The sequence below is a fragment of the Salvelinus fontinalis genome, chromosome 31 (genome assembly GCF_029448725.1).
Source record: "Salvelinus fontinalis isolate EN_2023a chromosome 31, ASM2944872v1, whole genome shotgun sequence".
In the NCBI taxonomy this organism is placed as follows: Eukaryota; Metazoa; Chordata; class Actinopteri; order Salmoniformes; family Salmonidae; genus Salvelinus; species Salvelinus fontinalis.
Genome location: NC_074695.1, coordinates 38,984,478 through 39,005,990, shown reverse-complemented (window position 1 = coordinate 39,005,990; position 21,513 = coordinate 38,984,478). Strand labels below are relative to the sequence as shown.

General features: G+C 40.9%; 1 protein-coding gene across 1 annotated transcript; it reads left to right on the top strand.

The window, feature by feature from the left end:
- Positions 1–962: 962 nt before the first annotated feature.
- On the top strand, positions 963–15,105 carry LOC129830211 (uncharacterized). Its single transcript, XM_055892589.1, has 4 exons — positions 963–1,736; positions 9,153–10,983; positions 11,588–11,851; positions 12,050–15,105. The coding sequence occupies exons 1-4, from the start codon at positions 1,669–1,671 to the stop codon at positions 13,637–13,639; spliced, it is 3,753 nt and encodes a 1,250-aa protein (XP_055748564.1). The 5' UTR covers positions 963–1,668; the 3' UTR covers positions 13,640–15,105.
- The last annotated feature ends 6,408 nt before the right edge of the window (positions 15,106–21,513 follow it).

The window sequence follows — 21,513 nt, the reverse complement described above, 5'->3', positions numbered from 1 at the left end:
GGAGCTCTCCTCAAATAATAGCATGGCATTTTTTCTCAGTAATAGCTACTGTAAATTGGACAGTGCAGTTATATTAACAATAATTTAGGCTTTCAGACAATATAAGACACTTATATGTCCCAACTTATATGTCCCAACATTTGTTGTTTCTCTAAAATCTGTGATCGTGACACACGACGCTGCAACTGCCCCATTGACGGGACGCCTATCCCTAAGTTAGCATATTTAAAATTGATCTCTTATCCAGTTTGATGACTGTGGACATTTTTGCTTACTTTTTGTTCTAAATAGAGTTGGCATATTAGATTGTGTAAAAATGCAGGAAATTAGCTTTAGATATCCTGAAAACTTCTGGGGGAGGAGCCTGACCTGATTATGCCCCCCCACTTCGAAAATCAAGGTGGCGCCCCTGACTTCATCTAAACTGCAGTACCGAAAGTGCCTTCTAAGCACAGTGGAAAGCATGCTTCCAGACCGAAAACTTGTCCCCATGACTAGGACACAAGGCTAAAACGTTTTGGCTCATTTCAACAAAATGTTTGGTTTATAAAATGGCTAGTGTTTCAATATATTTGAGGAATATTGTTCTGCTGCATGTCACATAAATTGAATAAAAATAGGCCACCTCTTTAAAATTGAGGAATTTACCCTGGAAAATTCAAAGATCCCACATAATTAATGCCCCCGAAATACAGAAAATGTGTTGATCGATTCACCCTATCAGACATCCTATAGCCTAATAAAATAACGATATATGTCACTAACACACTGCTAGTGCTACCTTGTAGGCTATTTGCTTCCTGAAAACAATGAAAACCCAGCCCTGCAAGCTTATAGGGGAGGGGGAGGGGTACAATTAAATAACTGAACATAACATGAGCAGTTGCTTCTTCAAACGGCCCGAAGATGTCTCCAAATCACACCGGAAATTGTATATTGTCCCCGGAAGTTATGTTATATTATTGTAGCCGTCTCAAGTGGGGATTCAAGAACGTCGATGTTTTATGAACGTTGTTTTGGTCTGTTCTGTTCGCCCTCTGGGTTGAATGGAGATGAGAGAAATATACTGATGTATTGATTTCTACAGTTTGATACAAATACTGGTCTCAATTGAGTCTTGCAAACAGCCTTTTATACGCGGAATTCTGATGATGTTGATGAATTTGAATTATTCAATTTCTTGAACGTGCACCCTGGTAACGTTTCACGGAAGTGTAACGCAAAAAAAAGGATATCTACGGAAATTGATTGACGATAGCTATATGTTATTTAGTCAGCTGGAGAACGTTAGTTTTGTAAAGTGACATTATTTTCCAGGAGAAAGTACATCACTGGTAGGCACTAATGTAAGTTAGATGAGGTAGCTATTTAGACAGTCCTTTATACAAAAGCAACGTAACGAGCGTTACCCTGGCCTGAGCTGTTCAATCACTGAGACCGACAGCTCTAGGCTAGCTAGCTAACGTTAGATGGCGCAGCCGTCAACAAACGACGTTACCAGACATTAGATAGCCTACGACGTTACCAGATTTGTTCTGTTGGGCATGTATGTAACTTGATATAAACTACAAGAAGGGGTTCCCGCTGCTTTTAGGCGCTTCACACTGCCGACTTTGTCTGGTTCGATAGACAAGTTAGCTAGCTACCTAGCTAGCTTCCTTGGATAGCATGAGTAATTTGAATATCTCATACAGTAATCAAGGCAAAACGATGGCATCTCAAGGCGCGTGTCGCAGGTAAGATTAAACAGTTAATCTGTGTATCAAAAAATTGTCATTTGAGGATTGGGGTCTCAATCTTTTTTGAAATGGGTGAATTGAATTTAAGAAAGGATTACATTGGAATTTAAGGAAGTAGCCTAGCCCTGCCTAAACTATTCAAATGCAATACATTTAATTTAAGGGACAATCTGACAGCTACATCCATTTTTGGATTTATAAATTAATAAGTACCCAATGATTCTTGATATAACTTGTATAATTTAAATACCTCGTGAGTTTAGTTCAACTATCCCATCAGAACCCAAAATATAACCTTGTTTTACTCAAGCAAATGTAACAAACACGAATAAAGCCTCAAAACATGGTTAAAACTAGAATGTTAATATCATGGTCAGTCTTTGTATCTATAACTCTATGAATTTGAGAGTGGTTTGTTATTGTTTCAAATGCTGATTGCTGCTTTAAAATTTAGACAGATTTAAAACAATGAGATTAGGCCTAGCTTGATCCACCCCTTTTTTCTATCTGCCTGTAGCTCAGGTCCTGAACCAAGGATATGCATATTCTTGGTACCATTTGAAAGGAAACACTTTGAAGTTTGGAAATGTAAAAGGAATGTAGGAGAATAACACAATAGATCTGGTAAAAGATAATACAAGGAAAAAAACTGCTCTTTTTGTATTTTTTTTGTACCATCTTTGAAATGCAAGAGAAAGGCCATAATGTATTATTCCAGCCCAGGTGCAATATACATTTTGGCCACTAGATGGCAGCAATGTATGTGCCGTTTTAGACTGATCCAATGAACCATTGCATTTATGTTCAAACTGTATCAAGACTGCCCAAATATGCCTAATTTGTTTAACTTTTTATGTTTAAAATTGTGCACTCTCCTCAAACAATAGCATGGTATTCTTTCACTGTAATAGCTACTGTAAATTGGACAGTGCAGTTAGATTAACAAGAATTTAAGCTGTCTGCCAATATCAGATATGTCTATATCCTGGAAAATGTTCTTGTTACTTACAACCTCATGCTAATCGCATTAGCCTACGTTAGCTCAACCGTCCCGTGCAGGGGCCACCAATCCCGAAGAAGTTTTAAAGACCCAGTCCTGTGCAATCAAAATAAACAAATGTACAGTCTGGAATTTGGGAAGCTGTTTGATGTTAATTTAAGTTCTTGATATTAAGCCATTGATTCTGGAAGACTAACCTCTATCCCTCTTTTTTTTATCATAACCCAAAATGTACAATGTTTTATTACTCCATTGTTTACAAACAGCAAAAATGGAAACAATATACAGTTTCAACATATGGTTAAAATGTGGCCTATCTCTTGGATGTAATGGACTGTCAGTCCTTGGCATTTAGAACACTTTCAGCTTTATTCCACACCGCCCAGTTTATATTTGGCTTTACTGAACAACTTAATTATTTTAATTGAAATAATACATAGGCAATTTATTATCTTTTGGCTACCAATATGTTTTCTACAGTATTAGGGCAACATACTGTAATCAATGTCCCACAAGGGTTTGCCTACATCAGGAGTTTGAACTACACTGAAAGTAGACTGAACTGAAGTTACTCCCCAACAATGAAAGGAAATATTAGGCTATACAAGGCTATCCATCATATTGCACACATGTATTGAACTATAACAGAGACTATAACAATGGACTACTGCTCTATAACAATATTGCTCTTCTACTACTGATTGAAACAATGAGTTTATAAAATCAATCATCATGCTACAAATTCAAGTTGTTAATATAGCTGCAAGTAGCAACGAAGGTTCCTAGGCACAACTGTTTTATTTTATTTGAATACCACACACACACTTGATTCAGGGAACATTTTACTGGCAGTGTTCAAATTTTAGCACAATAGCAAAGATGTTTGCAACACCGCCACCATGTGAATTTATTCTATCATTAATACTAGCTACAATCCTTCCTTAGTGCACGCATAACAATTCAAATGAATCTGTTCAGTAAATTTACTGGTAAAGGTTTTATAGCGCCATCAACTGGTTTGGAGTAGCTATGTTTGACGTTGCCACTATTCCTTCACAAACGTGGTCGGGAATAATAGCAGGGCATAAAATGAACCCCTGCCAAATGCGGGTAGACTTAGATATTGGTGGGTAAGATTGTCTGTCACCAGCCACGTTGGCGGGTGGTCAATTTTCAGGGCTTTACAGTGTGAGCATTAAATTTGCAAATAAATAGTGAAAAGTCAAGTATAAGTACGTGTGAGTTAGGGTTAGAAAAATGCTGCAGTAGCTGTTTTCAAGGTATTTCTGCTATTTTGTTTCATAGCTGCTAATCGCACAAAGAAATAGGAAACCTATATCCCACCTCACAAAGTAACACTGCCTGGCAAGGGATAACTTTTTGACAATCTGGGCTTGACATATTGAGAGGGTGTTTTTCAACAGAACATTGTACAAGTGGCAGCAACATTCTGAATTGTGAGTACAACGAACATTTGAATATTAAAACGATATACAACGGCTGTGGACAATAGAACATGGAAATGTAAAAAATAGTTTTATCGTCAATCGTTGAGGCGACCCATGGCTGGGATGGCACTAAAACGGAAACGCTCAGTGCTGCAATGATTCCGTTCCAGTTTAGTTGAGGAGTGGGTCTCAACTAAACTGTGGTGGTAGGGAACGGATTTTAGATTAGTTCTTGCAAAAGATCTTTCCCTGCGTTTGTGGAGTGATGGAAGGTCCAGATTGGTGCGTGCATCTGAGTAGGAGGTGTAGTCTGTGCCCATGATGATGCATACTGCTCATCTCTGGACCCTCTCGATGGTGTCAGACTCTTGGTTAGCCCTGCATGCCACACTGGGGCAGCATGTCCCACCGCTTGTCGGACGTAGGTGGTGAATACCATTACCTTCCTTCTTAGGGATGTGGAAGTGTTTAAGGCGTCGGAAGAGGAACAGACGTCGGCTGGCCTTTTCACAGATGTGCTCTACCTGTGTTGTCCATCTTAGATTGCCTTGAATGAAGATTCCTAGGATCTTGATAACCTCTACCTTCTGGAGTTCTGTGTTGTTGATTGACAGGTGGTATTGTGGGTGGTGACTTAGTGAAGTGCGCATGGAGCATGTGTCTCCCCACTGACCACTTCTCTAGGTCAGCCAGGTCTACTTGGATGGTGGAAGTGGATTTTGGTGTTCTTGTTTCTAATAAATTAAGGTAATCCACAAATTTCCATTGCTTGACTGCTGATTGCCCGGCTGCACTGATGTATGCAATAACATTCAGCGGACCAAGCAGAGTTCCTTGAGGTAGGCCACGAGATTACTGACACTGACAGCATTCAATAATACCTCACCACCTGGTGTCTATTAGAGAGGAAGTTGCATATCCATCTGGCGAGCGATTGTCGAAGCCCGAGCTCTAACATCCTGGTGATGGCGAGGTTGTGGCAGACACGGCTAAAGGCTTTGCCAAAGTCAGTGGTCACCAGGGAGCAGGTGGAACTAAGCTTATCCTGGGACTTGAAGAGCTTGTTGGTTAGACCCACCAGACAGTGTGCTGTTGATCAGCCTTGTAGACATCTGTAATGCTGGGTGTCTATCTGGGGTAGGATGTTGGTCAGAGCCCATTCTGTGATAAAGCTCTCAGCTACTTTGCGTAGTGAGATAGTGAGCCGTATTTCACTGATGGAGGGTCGTTTGGTTTTAGGAATGGGGACCACCATAGCTTCTTTCTATTGGTCAGGTATGATGCCTTCTTGTAGAGAGAGGTTAAGAATGTCAGCCAGTGTTCTGCTCAGTTCATATGCAAACTCCTTTATTAGTCTGCCTGGGATTTCATCTGGGTCCGCTGCCTTTTTATAGGTTTTTACTTTCTGTAGACTTCCCAGGTTTGGACTGTTGGAGCGGGGCGTGCTGGTAAAATGGAGGGCAGCAGTGCTGGGTTGATAGGTGGTAGGGACTGTTACTTTTAATCAGGGGTTGGAACCAGAACTATTTTCCAATAATTTTGTCCTGAACAGAACCCCTTTTTTTCGTTTCGTTCCACTGTTCTAACCAGCAAGAGTTTTTAACCAGTTTGAACCCCAAAAAAAAGAACCGGTTTATATTGTTCCTTTTTTAACCTGTGAAACAACCGTTTTTTACATTTAGCTCATTAAATTACTTCACCAATCAGTGCGGATAGAGCAGGCAAGCTAGTTGTTTACATGCAAGAGGGACAGACAAATGTAGCCTGTGGCGCAAGATGCGACTGACATTTTGCAGGTGGGGAGAGCAAGAAAGGGTTGAGGAGGAGGCTTGACATGCTGGGCTAGCTAGCTAACAAGCTTGTATGTGCAGAGCGGCACCAGAATTAAAAACATGTCTTACCTTTTTTGTAGTTAATAAATCCAATGTGAAACGTAATAACTAGGCCTATAGAATCCTTAACTAGCATTGAGGGTCAGGTAGCCGAAACACATGTAGCCTGAAGTTTTTCAGCATGCAGGTAGACATATGTTTCTGAGTGACCGAGTAAGGGCTTTGCATAGGTTGCTTTGTTGCATTTTGTTGTGGGACTAGAAAAAAATGCCTGGACTGTAAAATAATATTATTAACTGGTTCCCATGCTTTTAAAATACATTTTGTTCCGAAACATATGGAGCACTTTCATTCCAGGTTTCATTCCTTGAAAAAAAACGTATTTTTCTGGTTTTTGGTTCTGTTCCCTGAACCGGTTACTATCCCTGCTTTTGATAGTGCTTTATTAATTTAATTTGCTGTACCATGTCTATTGTCAGGTTGCCTCAGTTTGGGAGAGGTTAAGTCTTTGATGTTCTTATGCCACTGGGCGGGATCTTGCTGTTGCAGTTAACATTTTCCCTCGCACCTTATTCCTTAATTCCTTCCATAGGATTGTGGTTTGGTTATGGAATGCTCTCTGGCGGTCTCTGACCATTGCCTTTATCTCTGGGGTTATCCATGGCTTATCACGGAAATATAGCCAAACAGATTTTGTTGGGAAGCATACATGGCAGCGGACTTCTCTTTTGGCATCTGACTTCGAGGTGGTGGGACTTAGTGGTGGGAGGTGATCCACTGCCCAAATGAACACGTGCTTGAGTTTTGCAGTGGCCTGAATACCTTTCTGACAGTATGATTTTTGGACCTCTTCAGTTTAAGTTATTGCAACAACACTGTGGTCACTTTTGGGTCAGAAATAGCAGGTTCAGAGTAGACAGATGATAGGTGGATGATCATCAGTTCAAGAATATTTCGCCCCCTTATGGTTTTATGGATCTGCTCAAGATTGTGGCTTCTACACAGCTTGTCCATGCTCACTTGATTGAAGTCACCACCAATGATAACTTCAATAGCAGGGTGTTTTACCCGGCAGGGAGTCAACAGGCTACCTACCAGCTGGGCAATGAGTTGTTCAGCATAGGGTGAGTCAGGTGGAGAGTACACTGCACATACTGCAACACGTGTGAAGACCTGGGCAGTCTGTACGGTCTTGTATGAATTAGGCTTTAGCGATATACCGTATACCGGGGTATTCTTAAATATAGACTGTATGATTGTCAATACCGTCCCTGGGCCCCCTAAAGCTCTAAGCCCCCCGTGTCACAGGGGCTTTTGTGTTGCATGCAACCTCACTGCTTATAACTTAAATTAACCATCTAAGATGTGCCAAATAAATTATATCTGTCTCAAGGCTCTAGTATTTGAGATGGCAGTCTATTCTTGCAATTAGTTTGTTTGCTTGCGCTTGTTAGCATTTAGCTAGCGACTGCTATGGGAATTTGATAGTAATTTGTTGGGACCCTAACGCTCCAAAAATAATAAATATTTATTTATCATTTTTACGTTTGAAAAGAAATAGCGCTGGTATGATACAGGAACGTTATGAACATCTGGATACTGCCCACCCACAGTATGAATCCTTATGCACTAACTCAGGTGGCACTGAAGATGCAGAGATGCTGTTGTTTGCATAATGGCCACTCCCCCTCATTCCTTTCCTCAGGAGCGCGGGAGAAAGTTGTAAAGCCCTAAATGTCAAACATTTCAGTGGGTGAGTTGCCACTAAACCACGTCTCAGAAATAATTTCAATGTCAGATTTTTCTCATTCACTCATTCTCCACTCAAAATTTCCCAACTTGTTTAAGAGAGACTGTGCGTTTGATAAAAGCACTGAGTGTTGGCAGTATTTACTTTCCTTGGGCTTGTGCTTTTGCAAAACTTGTTGAATGGTCCAAAGGTTTGATTTACTGGTATTTAGGATCAGGTCAGAGGAGGGTCTATATCCAACAGTTTGAATATAGCCGGAGTTATGACCTGCTCTCTTCCCTCTCTGGCGAAGTATTGAGGAAATCCTTGAAGTCCAAAGTAATGGGTGTCTGCTTCTTTTGAAAACTTCTTAAGAATGTCAATGAGTAGCTCTGGGATGCTGAGCAGGTTTATAAAGTCTGATTAATCATCCAGTTTAGCATTTTGGGATAGAATTTCTATATATTTACCATCTATACTTGATAAGCTACCATAAAATAAAAGTTGACGTAAAATGTGTACATAGAAACCAATTCTAACTATTCATTATAGATTAAATTAGCAGGAGTAAACAGTCAACGCTGCCATACGAAGCCATGGCAACCACAGAACCATATGTACATTCCATATAGCAACCATGGAACCATATGGATATTGGCCCCATGCAAGGAGAATCCCACAAAAAACAAAAAGGCTAACCGCTTGCCTGGCTACCCATCCACATCGCCCCGGCCAACTGACGTTTCTTCTCCACGATTATTCTGGATTTTCCTCCCTCCCCTTACGATTTCTAGAATGAGAACACATTCTAATTGGTCCCAGAAACCGATGGGTTGGGCCAGAGCTGGCGTACATGATGATTCTTTGATACTTTGGTTAGATTTATTAGAGACGATCCAATCGCTAATGAACACCCCTCACACAAATGACTTCAAAGATCGAAGTTTCAAACTAAATGTATGTAAGAATCTATAGAGCAGCGGCATTAAATTCAGGATGTGTCATCAGGCAAGCTTCCAGCCACCACTATAAATAATAATACGCTTTTCAAAGATCCAAAGATGCTTTAGAGGGTATTAAAGAAACACAAACAAAAACCTATACAAAAACGTCAGACAAAGGAAAAATCTAAAGAATACGTAGGAAGTGAGATTCAATAAAAGGAAAGTGTGATCTGTCAGTGCAGGTTAAGCGAGCAGCTGTTCTATACAAGCAAATCTAACTGCATTGATTTCATCTCAATTAAGAGGTGGCCTGTATTGTTTGTGTATTGTATCGAACACAAAGGCCTATTTATTTAAAAAAATGTGTAGGGACAGATGATCAAAACGCTCAAGAAATTGATTTTAATTGCCTGAACTGTCTTGCTGTGAAATGCTTATGTATTACATTTTTCCTTTTCAGTGGGACAGGTGTCTTTTACCAAGCGATGCCAGCTGTGGGAACTGATGGGAGGAATGTTATGAAACTGATCCCTGTTCAAAAAGTAAACGGACAGTTTGTTCGATCACCAACAAGCACTATGAAGGACATCGCTGAACCTCAACGAGATCTTACCTTGGACGTGCCATCAATTTCAAAGATTAACATGTGTACTTTGGGACCCACAGCTAAAGGACAATCGGTGAATAAAAGGCAATTTTACATGAGTACCTCTCAAAATCCAACCAATCTGACAGGAATATATAAGTCGGTGAGCATCCAGACTCCTATAGTAACAACAAAAGTGCGTCAGCCCCAAAGTGCGTTATCCTTGACATCACCTGAGCTAACACTTTTGAATAAGGATCAGCTGCCAGTCACTGTGAAATCTCCAGTGCTTCCAAATGGACAATACCTTCAAATTCCTCCTAATGCTCAAGTGAAAACCCTTCCAGCATCCGCACTCCCCCCAGCCATAAAGAGACAGATATTTACTTCATCAACGAGCTGTGCCTCAAATTCGAATTTGCCAATGGTTCTTTATGTGTCCCCTGTCCAAACCATGAAACCGGGTGGTACTCCGTTATGTCCAACATCTCAGAAGGCACCCCTCTCCCTCAGCCGACTTCCAAGGTCATCTGGCCAGACACATTCTACATGCTCTTCATCAGGCTCAACACCATGTTCTACTACTGCTAAGGATATTAAAAGACCGGTCACTCCTCTTAAGTGGGTGATTGAGGAGACAGATGGCTCACCTGCTCCATGCCTTGTTCCTGTGAATTCATCTTCTATGACCTCAGATATTTTGAAAACTCTGGCAGAGATGGAAAAAGCCACCAAACCCTGTGAAAACACAGCAAAAAAGTGTTCACCTTCCCAAGAGAGTCAGACAAAAATTGGCCAAGAGAAGGACAATGCCTTAGTGATGTATAATGGGAAGGTGTATTTTGTGGCCAAGAAAACTCCTGAGCTTTGTAACCGACCATCAAAGCCCTTGGAGGCCAGTCGGAACATGGGTGACTCCACCACACAGGCAGCAGAAAGTGTTAGATTCAATCAGAGAATCAGCTTACCGCCCTCCCTACCCTTAAGCTCCTCACTTGGATCACAATTGTCAAATAAAACCAGACCAGATCCTAAACACATTGTTATACCAGATGACATCATTGACCTCTGTGACGATGATCCCCAAGATGACCTTACATACCAGGCAATATCAACAAGGGACGTAACAAGGCAACCTTTAAGACAGTCTGAAGTCGATGAGGACGAAGACTCCAATGTAATATTTGTCTCATACCTTCCTCCCAAAGCAGTGTCTAAAGTAGCTGAAGAAGACAAAGAAATGGCTCATATGCTGAATGACTTGGAAGCTGAACAAGAAGTGTTATGCAGTCAAGATCATTTGAATGGCCAGATAGTGGATAGTCAGAACAAAGTATCTGGCCTGTCAATAGAAAAGTGTCAGAGCGTTGCCACTGCCCAAGACATGGCAGGCTGTCAAGGTAGTGCAACAGGCCAAGAGTTGAACTCCCGCCAGCATAACATCACTGGTCAGTATAGGAAAATTCTTCAAAGATTTCATGGCCGTGCAACTGGAATCCGAATAGAGAACATTCAGGGTAATGCCACTAGCAAGGAAATGGGAAGCAGTCATCCCAGTGCCTCAACCCAAGAAATGGGGAATGTCCAGGATGATGCCACTGACCAGGGAATCGTAAACAGCCAGCACCATCCTGCCACGCAAGAAATGGACAACATAACTGGAAGTACCTCTCTCCAAACAGAAATGGAGACTCACAAGGAAAAGGTAAGACAACCCACTACTCGGATTACTACATGATCGGTAGGATAGCTACACTAAACAAAAATATAAACGCAACATGTAAAGTGTTGGTCCCATGTTTCCCAGAAATGTTCCATGTGCACAAATTTGTTTACATCCCTGTTAGTGAACATTTCTCATTTGCCAAAATGATCCATCCACCTCACAGGTGTGGAATATCAAGAAGATGATTAAACACCATGATCATTATACAGGTGCACCTTGTGCTGGGGACAATAAAAGGCCACTAAAATATGCAGTTTTGTCACACAACACAATGCCATAGATGTCTCAAGTTTTTAGGGAGTTTTATGGAGCAAGGAGTATTTCTGTTTGCAATAAAGCCCTTTTGTGGGCAAAAACGCATCCTGATTTGCTGGGCCTGGCTCCCAAGTGGATGAACCTCTGCCCAGTCATGTGAAATCCATAGATTAGGGCCTAATACATTTATTTCAATAGACTGATTTCCTTATATAAACTGTAACTCAGTACTATCTTTGAAATTGTTGCACATTGCGTTTATATTTTTGTTCAGTACAATAAAGTAAACTCACAAAGGCTTTTAATCTTGATCATTCCCCAATTTTAGAGCTCATCCGATCCCATCCCTGAGCAGCGGACTTCTGTGTTGGACATGGAATCCTTGGAAACTTGTGATCGCATGCTGAAACAGATGTTTGGGATCACATCTGATGTGAAAATATGTTTGGTGAGGATTGATGCTAAACCCAAGGCTATCCCTAAGGTGTTTCCTCGGATTGGGACCACAAACAAACGTACCATAGAGGCTATTCGCAAATTGTTACAGGGATCAAACATTTTGATAAAAAAGAGGGAACACAAGGAAACAGAGGTAACTGATGATTTTCTACTTTTCTAAAGCGTACTAATGCATGAGGTACTGTTGGTCTACCTTAGCCTATTAGATTGTCATGGTTGAATTTCGAGACAAAATGTATATTGTTGTACCATTAATTTGAACAGCATTTTCAAGATGTATTACTTACTGTATTTCCCCACTCTAAAAATGAAGCCCCTTGTTGTTTCACAGGTCTCTGCAACTAGGAAGGATGGTAGTTGCCCAATAGATGCTAAAAGACTGAAAATAGAAAAAGTAAAAAATGCATCTGAAAGTTCAGAAAACACAGAGACCCTCACCAGCCCAACTCCTCAGCTGGAAATGCAGCCCCTCACCAGCCCAACTCCTCAGCTGGAAATGCAGCCCCTCACCAGGCCAACTCCTCAGCTGGAAATGCAGCCCCTCACCAGCCCAACTCCTCAGCTGGAAATGCAGCCCCTCACCAGCCCAACTCCTCAGTTGAAAATGCAGCCCCTCACCAGCCCAACTCCTCAGCTGGAAATGCAGCCCCTCACCAGCCCAACTCCTCAGCTGGAAATGCAGCCCCTCACCAGCCCAACTCCTCAGCTGGAAATGCAGCCCCTCACCAGCCCAACTCCTCAGCTGGAAATGCAGCCCCTCACCAGCCCAACTCCTCAGTTGAAAATGCAGCCCCTCACCAGTCCAACTCCTCAGTTGAAAATGCAGCCCCTCACCAGTCCAAGTCCTCAGTTGAAAATGCAGCCCCTCACCAGCCCAACTCCTCAGTTGAAAATGCAGCCCCTCACCAGCCCAACTCCTCAGTTGAAAATGCAGCCCCTCACCAGTCCAAGTCCTCAGTTGAAAATGCAGCCCCTCACCAGTCCAAGTCCTCAGTTGAAAATGCAGCCCCTCACCAGCCCAACTCCTCAGTTGAAAATGCAGCCCCTCACCAGTCCAAGTCCTCAGTTGAAAATCCAGCCCCTCACCAGCCCAACTCCTCAGCTGGAAATGCAGCCCCTCACCAGCCCAACTCCTCAGCTGGAAATGCAGCCACTCACCAGCCCAACTCCTCAGTTGGAAATGCAGCCCCTCACCAGCCCAACTCCTCAGCTGGAAATGCAGCCCCTCACCAATCCAAGTCCTCAGCTAGACATCTTATCTGATGCTGAACATATATTTGGCTATGAGGAACCGACTGTCAATGATCTAATTTCCACCGCAGTTGAAACAGGGTTCCCTTCCCATCCTCTGCCAGAAATCAATCCAGTACATATTTCAAAAAGAAGCTCAAACTCACCCGTTCCATCTGTCCACCCACAAACAAACGCTGAAGCTATGAATTGCGCTCCTGGGCCCCTCTGTGGCACAGCAAGCAACATAAAGCCGAACTCTAGAAGAAGAAGGGGAAAAGGGAAAAGATGCACAGCATGTCCATGTGGGGTGACTGGAACACTAGTACAAGAGAAAGCAATGAGCTCATCATCCACTTCACAAGAGGAGCCTAGTTCATCCAAACCACCAAACACCAGGTACTCAGGGTGCAGTACCAGTGCAATTGCAAAATCAGCTAAACGAAAGGGTAGAAAGTCCACAAAGGCTCAAATGGATGATAAAGAGCTAACATCTGTGGAGATCCAATGTCCTTCAACTGTGAGTGAGCAGGGAAGTAGTACAGCTGGAGAGATCCCAACCAGTTATCTCTGCTCTACAGCACTCATGGACCCTGAAGAAATCAAGCGTCATGAGAGAATCAAACGACTGAAAGAACTCTTGAAGGAGAAGGAGGCTGCTCTTGCAATGATTAGAAAGAACATGGGCTGAGTTGGACTGAATTGCTTTCCAAATCCCAATGTATTGCATTGCATAACTTCAGCTTGTAGAACTCTTATTTGAATTGTCATATTTACAGTTCATTCAGAAAGTATTCAGACCCGTTTACTTTTTCCACATTTTGTTACGTTACAGCCTTATTCTAAAGTTGATTTAAATAAATATAAATCCTCATCAATCTACACACAGTACCCAATAATGACAAAGCGAAAACAGGTTTTTAGAAATGTTTGCAAATGTAGAAAAATGAAAAGTATTCAGACTCTTTGCTATGAGACTCGAAATTGAGTTCAGATACATCCTGTTTCCATTGAACATCCTTGAGATGTTTATACAACTTGATTGGAGTCCACCTGTGGTAAATTCAATTGATTGGACATGATTTGGAAAGGCACACACCTGTCTATAAGGTCCCAAAGTTATCAGTGCATGTCAGATCTGGGGAAGGGTACCAAAAATATCGGCAGCATTGAAGGTCCCCAAGAACATAGTGGCCTCCATCATTCTTAAATGGAAGGAGTTTGGAACCACCAAGACTCTTCCTAGAGCTGGCCAAACTGGGTAGAAGGGAGGTTTACATTAATGTTACTACAAATGCATTATTTAGTTGAATATATCCAACGATTTTGTGCAATAGGACTTGTATAATGACAACTTAGTATACAATTTGTATTTGGCTTTTTGTGATGACTGCATTTGTAAGCACTTTGTACGCTATCAAAATAATTAAGTCAAGTACTAGTAACGGTACGCGTTAACACGTTAACTTTGGCAGCCCTAGTCTGAATGCTTATGTAAATGTAATTATGTTTTTTTAGGTATAATACATTTGCTAACATTTCTAAGTCTGTTTTTGCTTTGTCATTATGGGGTATTGTGTGTAGATTGATGAGGGTAACAAATCTATTTAATCCATTTTAGAATAAGGCTGTAAAGTATCAAAATGTGGAAAAAGTCAAGGTGTCTGTATAGTTTCCAAATGCAATGAATGTAATGTTTTATTACCTGCAGGAAATGCATTTATTTTCTGTATTGAATGTTTAATTCCAAAATACAATAATTCCAGTGATAACATGTCATTTATATTTTTATGACAATGTTCCTAGGTTTTCCTGTTTTGTCCTAGAGGGGTAGGTATTAAGTATGTTGATGCATTGACTAAGCATCTTAAGATATGTTTTCTGAAAATATTTCAATTTTACTGATTAGCATTTTTACACTGTTTGTATTTCTGCCTTATCAGCTTTTGCACCTAGGTTTTCTATTTGTTCTGCAAAGATTGATCACAATTCTATCCACAAAATGCATGCAGATACTTGTTGGCTCCCTTTAGAGTAATTTATTTTATAATGGACTAATGTAATGTTAACATTTGGTTAGGTAGGCATAAGTGTTTTTCTGTCTACGAATAAAAAATATTGTAACTAAAAAAGATGTAATAAATAATATTGTCAGTAGATGGCAGTGTTGTTGGATTCTATGGAGCTGCAAGAGGAACTGCCCCTCTTTACCTTCAGGCTCTGCTCTCCTCTCTACACCCCAACCCAAATACTTTGATCTGCCACTTCTGGTCTCTTGGCCATCCCACCCCTACAGGATGGCAGCTCCTGCTCAGCCCAGTCCAAGCTCTTCTCTGTCCTGGCACCCCAATGGTAGAACCAGCTTCCCCCTGAAGCTAGGACAGCAGAGTCCCTGTCCATGTTTTGAAAATGAACTCTTCAAATAATATTTTAAATAATCCCACTGCAGCCCCCTGTACCCTCCATCCAAGAAAAGCCTTTCATGACCTAAGACTCGCACTCTTACTAATCAAATGTATTTATATAGCCCTTATATCAGCTGATATCTCAAAGTGGTGTACAGAAACTAGCTTTGACTTTGCTGATAGCTATGAGTAAAAATGTACTTACTGTGATTATGTGGTTGTCCCAACTAGCTATTTTAAGATGAATGCACTAATTGTAAGTCGTTTTGGATAAGGGCATCTGCTAAATGACTAAAATGTGTAGGCCTGGACTCAAGGGAACATGGAACAGAAGAATTACTATTTGGAGAATTACTTGGAGAATTACTATTTTATTGAAGTTTTCTACATTTAGACTCAAGGGCTGTTTTGAAAGACTTGAGTATATTGTACAGAACCTGGTGCACATAGATATTCTGAAAATCCTCAGTTTAACATAAAATACTTTTTTGCTTTATATTTGTTTTGTATTAAATAACATGTTTACATGTTATTACAAATGCATTATTTAGTTGAATATATCCAACGATTTTGTGCAATGGGACTTGTATAATGACAACTTAGTATAAAATCTGTGTATTTGGCTTTTTGTAATGACTGCATTTGTAAGAACTTGTGCACTATCAAAATAATGTACAGAGCTTGCTAAAATGAAATAAGTGATACACCCAAGTGTAGGGCTAGAGTAGACTATACCAAATATGTTTTATAACTAACCCAAGATAGACAACAGCCTGTCACAATGGACAAAACAAGCAGAGGTGGGCAGAGCCAAGCACGAGCTAGCGAGAGCCTAACTACAAGTATTTGCATATTTTCGTTAGGGAACGCCTACAATGCAGTAACTCAATACGCCCTTGTACTCCTTCTAAACAATGCTTTTTTGAAACATTGGCAAAGGGTAAAGTCTACAAAACTACGTCCACTCTGTTTATAACAGATTCTAGTTTTGAAAACAAAACTTTATTGAGGTCAAATGTTTCATCGATAAGAAAAGTAGATTCTCGGCCAGAATCCATTTCGCTCCATCACGCCGGCCACGGGGCTTCTCACCTCCATATTTGATAGTGTATGGAAACTCCAACCGGATACTTAGCATTTATTCATCTGGTGAAATATCTGTCTCGTGACTATACTGTACATTTTCACTGGCTCTGAAAACAGCCCTCCTAGTGGACACAGGAAGTTACCGCCACAGTGACTGCAGTGAAAAGTCAGTAATACACCCACACCCTTTAACAATAACCCTTAACCTTTTACATTTCAACCAATTGAAAGGGGGAGGGGGGGGGGGTAGTTAAACAGTGTTTTTCTAAATTTTTACAAATAAATGAAAAGCTGAAATGTCTTGAGTCAATAAGTATTCAACCCCTTTGTTATGGCAAGCCTAAATAAGTTCAGGAGTAAACATTTGCTTAACATAAGTTGCAAGGACTCAGTCTGTGTGAATAATAGTTTTTAACATGATTTTTGAATGACTACCTCATCTCTACCCCACACATAAAATTGTCTGTAAGGTCCCTCAGTCGAACAGTGAATTACAAACACAGATTCAACCACAAAGACCAGGAAAGAAAACGGTGGTTTGATTCATTCTGAAAATTGCCACATTCAGTTCTTTAACCCATGGTAATGTTGGAAGGTTAGTGTACATATAATTATAATAGGGAGAATAGTGTACAATAGTAGGCTACACCCTCGTCTATTGCCTGCACTAACCATGGAACTGTGTGATGACAGCCAAGTATTGCGCCATGCGTCTCTTTAAAACTGTTATGGCTTGGTCTGCTACTCCATAACGATTTAATTAGCCTACATTTTTATATTATCAACAGTTACTAATGATCCTCAGCAACAACCACATGGCCCTGACAGCATTTACAGAGGAAGCAAATAAATGTAAATTAAACAATGTCATTTAATGGAATGATAATGTAGGCTATACCAACCCGAAGGGAATCAACACTAAATTGGCAGTTGAATATGTGTGGTTATTAGGCCTACTGAAGGTCGAAACTGATAGTGGCTAATATTTAACATGATAGAAATAGGAAACAAAGAAAGCCGGGGTAGCCTATAATTAAGTCATTCGAGAGGGCCCATCCCTGCATGTTAAAAGGCTGTACAATTTAATTTCTGCATAATGGCACATTATTTCTTAAACTTTACTGTGGGAAAGTTGATATGTTGATATGCTTCATTTTGCTGCCAAAAGACTGGTTTCACATTTGTCTCCGGCTATTATGAGGTAAAGTACAGTATATCTAGAACAAGAGTCATTTATATTTACAATTTCCTTATCCAAACGGATTACTCATTTACCTAGCTCTTATCAATAGCTCTTATTAAGTTGGAAATTACAGTGCATTGAGAATGGTGTTATTTCTACCGAAAAAAATGAAGTAGGTGCTTTTTCCACTTGGAACCGGTAGGTGCACAAGACCTTATTCATGGTTTCCTGATGTGTAAAGGTGGTGGACTTATTAGGGAATTAAGTCGAGGACAGAATACCATTTGTCTGTAGCAGTGGAGGCTCCTCAGAAGAGGAAAGGGAGAAATATCCTCCTCAGTAAATTTCAGGAAGAAAAAAAAGAGTGAAAAATTAAAAAAGTTATAATTTTTAGATAAAACTATAGTAAATATATTCACGTCACCAAATAATTGATTAAAACACACTGCATCAGATAATTTATATTGTACTGAAAGCATAAGCTACAGCTAGCTAGCACTGCAGTGCATAAAATGTGAGTAGTTGAGAGAGAAAGACAATAGTTGAACGGTTTTGAACAAAGTCAGTTCTTTAAAAATAATGGAGAAGCCAGAGAGATTTTTTTTCTTTACTTGCACTTGCAGCTAGCTAGTTTAGCCTACTCAAACATTCAGCTCAAACAGAGGGATGCTATGTTAGCTAGCTGGCTATGGCTATCCAACACTGGAACTCTTCCAATTCAAGGTAAGCTTAATTTATTGCTACCGTGGCCTGCCAATATAACTGCTAAACTGTTTGCTGACTGTACACTGTACTGTATGATTGTAGCAGGTTTACTAACGTGTTAGTTCTAGTAGCTATGTTGACTAGCTATGATGTTAGTTAATATGGTGACAATGATGTAGTCTGTGTGTAGCGGTTATGATATGAAGGTTTGGCTTGTAAAGGTTTTTTTGCCTGGTCACAGATAGCTCATGTGCTGTGGACTTAAGTCCACACGTGAAGGGAAAAGGTGAGAGGAGAAGAGCGCGTAGATGCGAGAAGGAATTCTACAACAAGTAAAATGATCATGCTGTTTGTATGTGACTGCTATGAAAGTTTATTTTTTATTTAACTAGCCAAGTCAGTTAAGAACAAATTCTTATTTACAATGACGGCCTACCAAAAGGCAAAAGGCCTCCTGCGGGGATGGGGGCTGGGATTCAAATAATAAATATAGGACAAAGCATACATCACGACATGAGAGACAACACTACATAAAGAGAGACCTAAGAAAACAACATAGCATGGCAGCAACACATGACAACACAGCATGGTAGCAACACAACATGACAACTACATGGTAACAACACAACATGGCAGCAGCACAAAACAGGGTACAAACATTATTGGGCACAGAACAGCCCAAAGGGCAAGAAGGTAGAGACAACAATACATCACGTAAAGCAGCCACAACTGTCAGTAAGAGTGTCCATGATTGAGTCTTTGAATGAAGAGATTGAGATAAAATTGTCCAGTTTGAGTGTTTATTGCAGCTCGTTCCAGCTGCTAGCTGCAGCGAACTGAAAAGACTAGCAACCCAGGGATGTGTGTGCTTTGGGGACCTTTAACAGAATGTGACTGGCAGAACAAGTGTTGTATGTGGAGGATGAGGGCTGCAGTAGATATCTCAGATGGGGGGAGTGAGGCCTTAAGAGAGTTTTATAAATAAGCGTCAACCAGTGGGTCTTGCGACGAGTATACAGAGATGACCAGTTTACAGAAGAGTATAGAGTGCAGTGATGTGTCCTATAAGGAGCATTGGTGGCAAATCTGATGGCCGAATGGTAAAGAACATCTAGCCATTCGAGAGCACCCTTACCTAGCAATCTATAAACTACGTCTCCATAATCTACCATGGGTAGGGTGGTCATCTGTATCAGGGTAAGTTTGGCAGCTGGGGTGAAAGGAGTGATTACGATAGAGGAAACCAAGTCTAGATTTAACTTTGGCCTGCAGCTTTGATATGTGCTGAGAGAAGGACAGTTTACCGTCTAGCCATACTCCCAAGTACTTGTATGAGGTGACTACCTCAAGCTGTAAACCCTCAGAGGTAGTAATCACACCTATTGGGGGAGGGGCATTCTTCTTACCAAACCATATTACCTTTGTTTTGGAGGTGTTCAGAACAAGGTTAAGGGCAGAGAAAGCTTGTTGGACACTAAGAAAGCTTTGTTGTAGAGTGGTTAACACAACATCCAGGGAGAGGCCAGCTGAGTATAAGACTGTATCATCTGCATATAAATAGATGAGAGAGCTTCCTACTGCCTGAGCCATGTTTCTGATGTAAAATGAGAAGAGCATGGGGCCTAGGATCAAGCCTTGGGGTACACCCTTGGTGACAGGCAGTGGCTGAGACAGCAGATTTTCTGACTTTATACACTGCACATTTTGAGAGAGGTAGTTAGCAAGCCAGGCTAAAGGCCCCTCAGAGACACAAATAATCCTTAGCAGGCCCACAAGAATGGAATGGTCTACCATATCAAAAGCTTTGGCCAAGTCAATAAAAATAGCAGCACAACATTGCTTGGAATCAAGAGCAACGGTGACATCATTGAGGACCTTTAAGGTTGCAGTGACACATCCATAACCTGAGCAGAAACCAGATAGCATACCAGAGAGAATACTATAGACATCAAGAAAGTCAGACAGTTGATTATTGACAAGTTTTTCCAACACTTTTGATAAATAGGGCAAAATAGAAATAGGCCTATAACAGTTAGGATCAGCTTGATCTCCCCCTTTAAATAACGGACGAACCGTGGCTGCCTTCCAAGTAATGGGAACCTTCCCCAGAGAGGAGAGACAGGTTGAAAAGGTCAGAGATACACTTGGTGATTATAGGGGCAGCAACATTAAAGAAGAAAGGGTCTAAACCATCTGACCGAGATGTTTTTTGGGGGTCAAGTTTAAGGAGCTCCTTTAGCACCTCGGACTCAGTGACCGCCTGCAGGGAGAAACCTTGTAGCGGGACAGGGGAAAAATATGGAGGAGCATCAGGGCTAGTTGCATTAGAAGGGGTGGGAGATGAAAACATATTGGACGGGCAAGGAGGCATGGCTGAGTTAAATAGGAATCCTGACTTAATTTTTGTGGTGATTAAAAAGCTCAGCCATGTGCTTCGTGTCAGTAACAACCACATCATCAACTTTAAGGGACATGGGCAGCTGTGAGGAGGGTTTATTCTCCAGGTCTTTAACCGTTTTCCAGAACTTCTTGGGGTTGCTACAAGTGAAATGTGTTTGCATGTGATCAGGTGTTGGAATTCATTCCGCCGATTCTGTTAAACATTTTCTTAAATGGAACGAAACTGGGATAAAACTACCTGAATTGGTCCAATAGAAACTCTCGTTTTTAACTGGTGGACTAATGATTACACCCTAGATCAGCTAACTGCAGGCAAAAGTGTGCAAGGCAGTATTGAATGTGTCACTGTCACCTTGATTACTGTAATTTTTCCTCGACCTACATTGTAAACTTTAATTTATAGGCTAGGTTGTAGCAACCTCATGATAGGTATCGGGAAAATTTGAGTATCATGTAGTAGCCTAAACCTATCGCAGTTACATTGAGCTGGGTGAATGAATATGGAATATGAACGACAGTTATGCAATATGCTAAAATAGAAATGAGGCCATGCTCATAAAAAAATAATTGGCGTCCCTCATCTTAAACGTCACTGATCAGTGAGTTTTAGGCTTTTCTTTTAGGATATTTACAGAAAAAGAAGTCCTGGATGCTTTGCTAGCAATAGACAACAAGAAATCCACAGGGGCCGACCAATTGCATCCTGGTCTGCTTAAGTGTGCAGCGCCCATCATTGTTGGCTCAATAATTCATATATTTTATTTAACATTGTTATCAGGAAATAAT